The sequence below is a fragment of the Sinocyclocheilus anshuiensis genome, unplaced genomic scaffold, assembly GCF_001515605.1.
Source record: "Sinocyclocheilus anshuiensis isolate Anshui unplaced genomic scaffold, SAMN03320099.WGS_v1.1 scaffold579, whole genome shotgun sequence".
NCBI lineage: Eukaryota > Metazoa > Chordata > Actinopteri > Cypriniformes > Cyprinidae > Sinocyclocheilus > Sinocyclocheilus anshuiensis.
Window position 1 is genome coordinate 2,529,838 of NW_015551075.1, and position 5,444 is coordinate 2,535,281.

The window sequence follows — 5,444 nt, forward strand, 5'->3', positions numbered from 1 at the left end:
ATTGTAATTGCATTTATCTGTCTGTCATGTTTTTCTTATACTGTACAGAAATGTTTAGGTTTATAAGTAGGAGTGGAATTAGCGATTATAAATATATTTTAATGCTATATTGCTACTAAAATTTGTATTTTCCTGCGTATTTCGGTAATTTGCGTTTTATATCCTATATCGCTATAAAATGGGTAGGTTAAGGTTTGGGGGTAGGTTAAGGGGTCTAATCATAAATGTGTGATGAAAATTAATTCAAGAACTTGATATATACATATTTGTGTAAACATTTTACATTTATTTAGGTAAGATGCTTTTGTGTGAGCATTTGGGGAAATATTTATGCTTTTACTTCTGTATTTATGAATTGTGTTTTGAATTTACGAATCGGATTTTGAAAATGTAAATTGTGCTGTGAATTTATGAATTTTGTTTTATAAATGTATTATTTTTGAGGCCGATCTGGCTCCATATTTAAAACTGTAAAAGAACATTTCACAATATTAGCTTTTTCATTGTATTTTTGATTGAATAAATTCAGTTTTAATGAGCATAAGACTTCTTTCAAAAACAAGTTAATTAATTTATTAATGTCCAGTACAAGTGTAAAGGATTATATATTGGGACAGCAAAAATTATGTGCGGGCAATTCCTTTTTTAAAGATTATAATAGTTTCTACGTTTTGTTTGCAACTTTTGCAACAGGACAAAATTTGTAATGACAGCTGGGAACGTGTTTATTTAATCACGCACATCTAAAAGCAGAAACTTACCTCACTTTTTCTGAAGCAACAAAACAAGGGGAAAAAAATTCAAAACCCACCTCCAACCTATCTCTTTTTTTTCTGTCAATGAAAATATTTGAGGCACTAAACTAATGTCAGATTAGGAATCCGATGTTACGTAACATTTACCGCTATTATTAATAAACTCAGTCAACACAATGTACAGAAGCACTTGAGCTGAGGCCGGAGGAGATCTCGACTCCATTATCTTTCTTTTGTAAAAGCTCTCTGCTTTGCTTTGGCAGTCTCAAGAGGAACGTCCACATGGAGCCGATTCTTGGAAATCCAGTCATTTGTTTTTTCGTCCTCCATTTATTGTCCTCGATGGCATATTCCACCGTCGCTCTGCGGTTCACCGTGAACACAGAGTCGCCTCGCACTACCGCAGTAAACAAAGCCCCCTTACTGTTCTCGTACTGCCCCGGCATGGCCGTCCACTGACCTGAGGTCAGATTGTAACAATCCATCACACATCTCAAAAAATCGTCAGATGGCCCGTTCCTCATGACGTACAAATTGTCCCTGTGGGCCACCATGCAGTGTCCGTAACTTTGATGCCGAACGAGTGTTGTGGTTAACACCCATTCATCTCTGTTTGCGACGTACTCATAAATCTCAGTGGCGTCTTTAGGTCTCCAAAGGCAGATGAACAGTCTTCTCATGGCTTTGGCGCAAGCGATGGCGGATGCAGGTCTTGGAAGATGAGCAGCGAAGCTCCAGGTGTCCGAAGAGACTTTGTACTTCTCCACAGAGGACATTACGGTCTTCTCATACTCTCCGCCGATGATATAAAGGTCGCCCACATGGTCGACCAAGGTACAGTTGTAGCGAAGTTGCTGAGGGCTGGAAAATGTGCTCCAAGTGTCAGTAGATACATCATAGCAAAAACCAGTATCCACAACTTTATTGGAAATATCATAGACTCCTCCGACAATGTAGAGCTTGTTGTCTAAAACCGTAACTCCTGCCATGGTGGTGCTGGCGTTGAGAGGCAAGTGGGCGAGAACCTTCCAGTCTTTCTCATCCTCATCAAGATAACAAACAGTCCTCATGAAGTCCTGCAATAGCTTGATAGTCGGCGAATGAGTGCCGACGGTGATGTAGGAACTAGGAACAAGAGACTCTATATGTTCAATCAAATCCTCTGGCAAGCACTTCACGTCTACTTTGAGGTCTACATACATGTCTCGAATGAACAAAGCTGCGCTCTTGAAGAGCTTCAATAACCCGAAAGTAGCCGCTGTGTGATACATTAGAAGACAGTTGTCTGAATTGATAACATCGATGAGATGCTCAGTTAGGAGATCTATCTGAAGGAACACGGCACATTGGATGGCGTCAACAATTTCGTCAGCGCTCAACATGGGTCTTTCGCCATGTATCACACGAAGGGCTACCAGGAAGCCATGAACACTTGGCACCTGAAGACAAATCTCATCCTCCATGCATTCCTTCATCCCAGATTGGAAAAGAGCTCGAAAGTATTCACAATACTGCTCCAGGAGGCTTCTGTCCACTGTAAAAACACTTTCACCGAATCTCACTTTCACTATAGTTTTCGTGATACCCATATTAGGCTGGTAAAGCGGCTTCCTCACGCCGATCTCTGAGCCAGCATAGCTACTCGTCTCCATCAAGTTACCTCCTGCCATTTTCTTCTAGATAAACCCACTTCTGCAAAGTCAAACCTGGCTTTGAAGACATTCAGAGCACCACTGACTACCCATGATGTCTTCTAAAGCAAGGCAGATGCATTTGACCAAGTGTGCAGTGTTTGTATTACTCCTGACAACTACAAGAATAGAATCAGCTATACATAGAAGTGAAAAGTGTGGCAGCATTATGCTGCTAGGAAAGAAATGGCAGATAGCCATCGCTGTAGAGGGCAGCCGTCATCATGGTTATTTATTACCTTTTGTTCTTGGCAGGCATTAAAAGCAGGCTGAAAATTTTATCTTCTCCTTTTGACGAACAGGTGAAATGCCTAAAGCTGTAACAATGGTATGCCTGTAAGGGTAAGTCTTTGTTGTGGGTCAGCATTCCAGGTGAACATGTGACTGCTCAAAATAAAATCTGATTTAAAATAAAAAGACTTAGTAAAGTCGTATTTTTACAGAGCAAATGTGAACCCAAGTGATAAGAAATATTTCCAAAGCCAATGCCACTGTAAAAAGGCCATGTCTTACAATATGTAAGCCCATAAGTCACTGATTGGTTAAACTCATTACAAATTCTACAGCAAGGTTGAATTTTTGCGTAGTAATATTTTAATTATAGGTTTTATTTACACAAATGTAAATTTGTAAATACTTGCAGTACATATTGATTAACTCTCCTTAAGTTTTATTTCATATTTGTTAGAATTGCTTTTATATAATTTGGAATGGAAACAAACAGTTGCCGGTAGCCATTGACCCATGGTATGGAAAAAAAATACAATGGGAGTCAATGGCTACCGGCTGTAACGATGGTATGCCTGTCAGGGTCAGTCTTTGCTGTGGGTTAGCATTCCAGGTGAACATGTGACTGCTCAAAATAAAATCTGATTTAAAATAAACAGACTTAGTAAAGTCGTATTTTTACAGAGCATATGTGAACCCAAGCCCAAATAAGAAATATTTCCAAAGCCAATGCCACTGTAAAAAGGCCATGTCTTACAATATGTAAGCCCACAAGTCACTGATTGGTTAAACTCATTACAAATTCTACAGCAAGGTAGACTTTTTGTGTAGTAATATGTTAATTAAAGGTTTTATTTACACAAATGTAAATTTGTGAATACTTGCAGTACATATTGATTAACTCTCCTTGAGTTTTATTTCATATTTGTTAGAATTGCTTTTATATAATTTGGAATGGAAACAAACAGTTGCCGGTAGCCATTGACCCGTATGGAAAAAAAATACAACGGGAGTCAATGGCTACCGGCAACTGTTTGGTTACCAACATTCTTCAAGATATCTTCCTTTGTGTTAAACAGAAGAAAGAAACTCATTTGGAACAACTTGAGGGTGAGTAATCGATAACAGAATTGTCCCTTTAACAATGATAATGTCTATTTGCTCTTCAAAGAGGTTTAAAAACCCACCGCGAAACTGACGTGAAACATTATTGATCGTCACGTGTGAAATGATTGGCGGAAGAATTATTTTCTTATATTTGGGCTTGTTAAAAAAAGTAAAAAGTAGGCCTACTATATACAAAAAAATAGTTCAGTTTATTTGAGCCACCACAAAATTACTGAGGCCCTATTTAACCTGGTGGTTAACCGAGACGACAGCGAGTACTTTTCATTCATTTCGGACCATTTTTGGCTGAAAGTTTGACATAAATGCTGTTCTTAATTGAAAGTTTAAACATTACAAATCATTTGTGTTTTGTTGCGCGCGATGAACGTCAACAAAAAGTTTCCCCCGACAATTTCCTGTAGGAAAATCCTTTCAAAAGTCATCGAATAATTCGCAAACTGGTAAGGGAGTATGAACTGTGTACACCGCTTTGAAGTTTCTTCTTATGTTCATAGGAGGCGGATCCACTGGATTGAGATCGAGTCCATCATGGCTCAACCTGTGCAGAGCACATGCCCCTTTTTGTCCTTACACTCCGAAGTGCACTTTTTTTTCTTTTTTATTTTTTTTTCTTCAATAAATCAATGCTATTGGTCACCCTTTACGTCTGTCTGTCTGTTTTACAAATATATTTAGCTAATGAAAGGTATTAAAAAGAGTTTGTGACTAAATCTTGTTGGATCCGCTCAAACTGTCAGTCAAACCTCATAACTCCGCCCCCTGTCTTGACTGACTGAGTGCAGTGAACTGAAGTTCCACAGCAGAGCAGCTGAACGTCTTGCAAGGGTAAATAAATATCTTCTTGTTTGTATAAGTACAGCGTTGTCTTTACGCAAGAAACACTAGTATGTCTACTGTACAAAGGCTCATGTTTTATGTATTTGAGGTCTGAGACCGCACCTGCGGAGAGAGGGCATTTGCCATCTAAATTAGTCATAGCCAATAGCCTACACTTAAATAGCCTGTGCATACAGTAGCATTTCATCTTTTATAAAATGACATTTTGGCCAAACGTATTTTACTCAAAAGGTCTGTGCACGGCCCTGCTCCTGCCCACCAAGCCAAAATATCCCAGCATTTCACTCTTAATTTTCCTCTCGCCACATCCTCTCCGAATACTAGCGACTTCCAGTGTCCTGGAAAAACAACAGTCTAGCAATCTCGGACAAACGCGCATATGAGTCCTCTGAGGTTGTGGTCATGTCGTTTGTACTGAAGCTGTTTTGCAGAGAGCGCTGGTGAGAAATCAGACATCAGCATCATCCAGGTATGAACCCAGAAGATCAAAGCTGTGTCCAATGGCCTGTTTGATTCGGATCTGCTCTCTCATGTGTTCATTCTTCTGTCTCATCCCGTCTTCAGGATGTCTCTGATGTTTGGGAAAGCAAGAACTTGCAACATTGTCACAGTTCCTGAGCATGAGCCTTCGGAGTGTAACATAGTGATTTTGGGAGCTATGGGATCTGGAAAATCAGGTATGACTACCATGCAATGTTCATAATAACAAACATAATTTTAATTTGATAAAATGTGCCTTGAATGCACTGTGACGCGTTTTGAATTTGTATTGTCCTATATATATATATATATATATATATATATA

The 5,444-nt window shown here is 39.0% G+C and overlaps 2 protein-coding genes across 2 annotated transcripts in view; one reads left to right on the forward strand and one right to left on the reverse strand.

Moving 5' to 3' along the window:
* Window positions 1-719: 719 nt before the first annotated feature.
* kbtbd13a (kelch repeat and BTB domain containing 13a) lies at window positions 720-2,553 on the reverse strand. Its single transcript, XM_016452253.1, has one exon. It carries the CDS (start codon window positions 2,423-2,425, stop codon window positions 920-922), a length of 1,506 nt encoding a protein of 501 aa, XP_016307739.1. The 5' UTR covers window positions 2,426-2,553; the 3' UTR covers window positions 720-919.
* Window positions 2,554-4,504: 1,951 nt separating this feature from the next.
* The window catches only part of rasl12 (RAS-like, family 12), an 8,516-nt gene continuing 7,576 nt past the window's right edge, over window positions 4,505-5,444 (forward strand). Inside the window, exons 1-3 of the mRNA XM_016452264.1 lie at window positions 4,505-4,627; window positions 4,964-5,108; window positions 5,204-5,316. Of these exons, the coding sequence (XP_016307750.1) occupies window positions 5,205-5,316 (112 nt within the window). The 5' untranslated portion in view covers window positions 4,505-4,627; window positions 4,964-5,108; window position 5,204. The remainder of the gene's footprint in view (window positions 4,628-4,963; window positions 5,109-5,203; window positions 5,317-5,444) is intronic.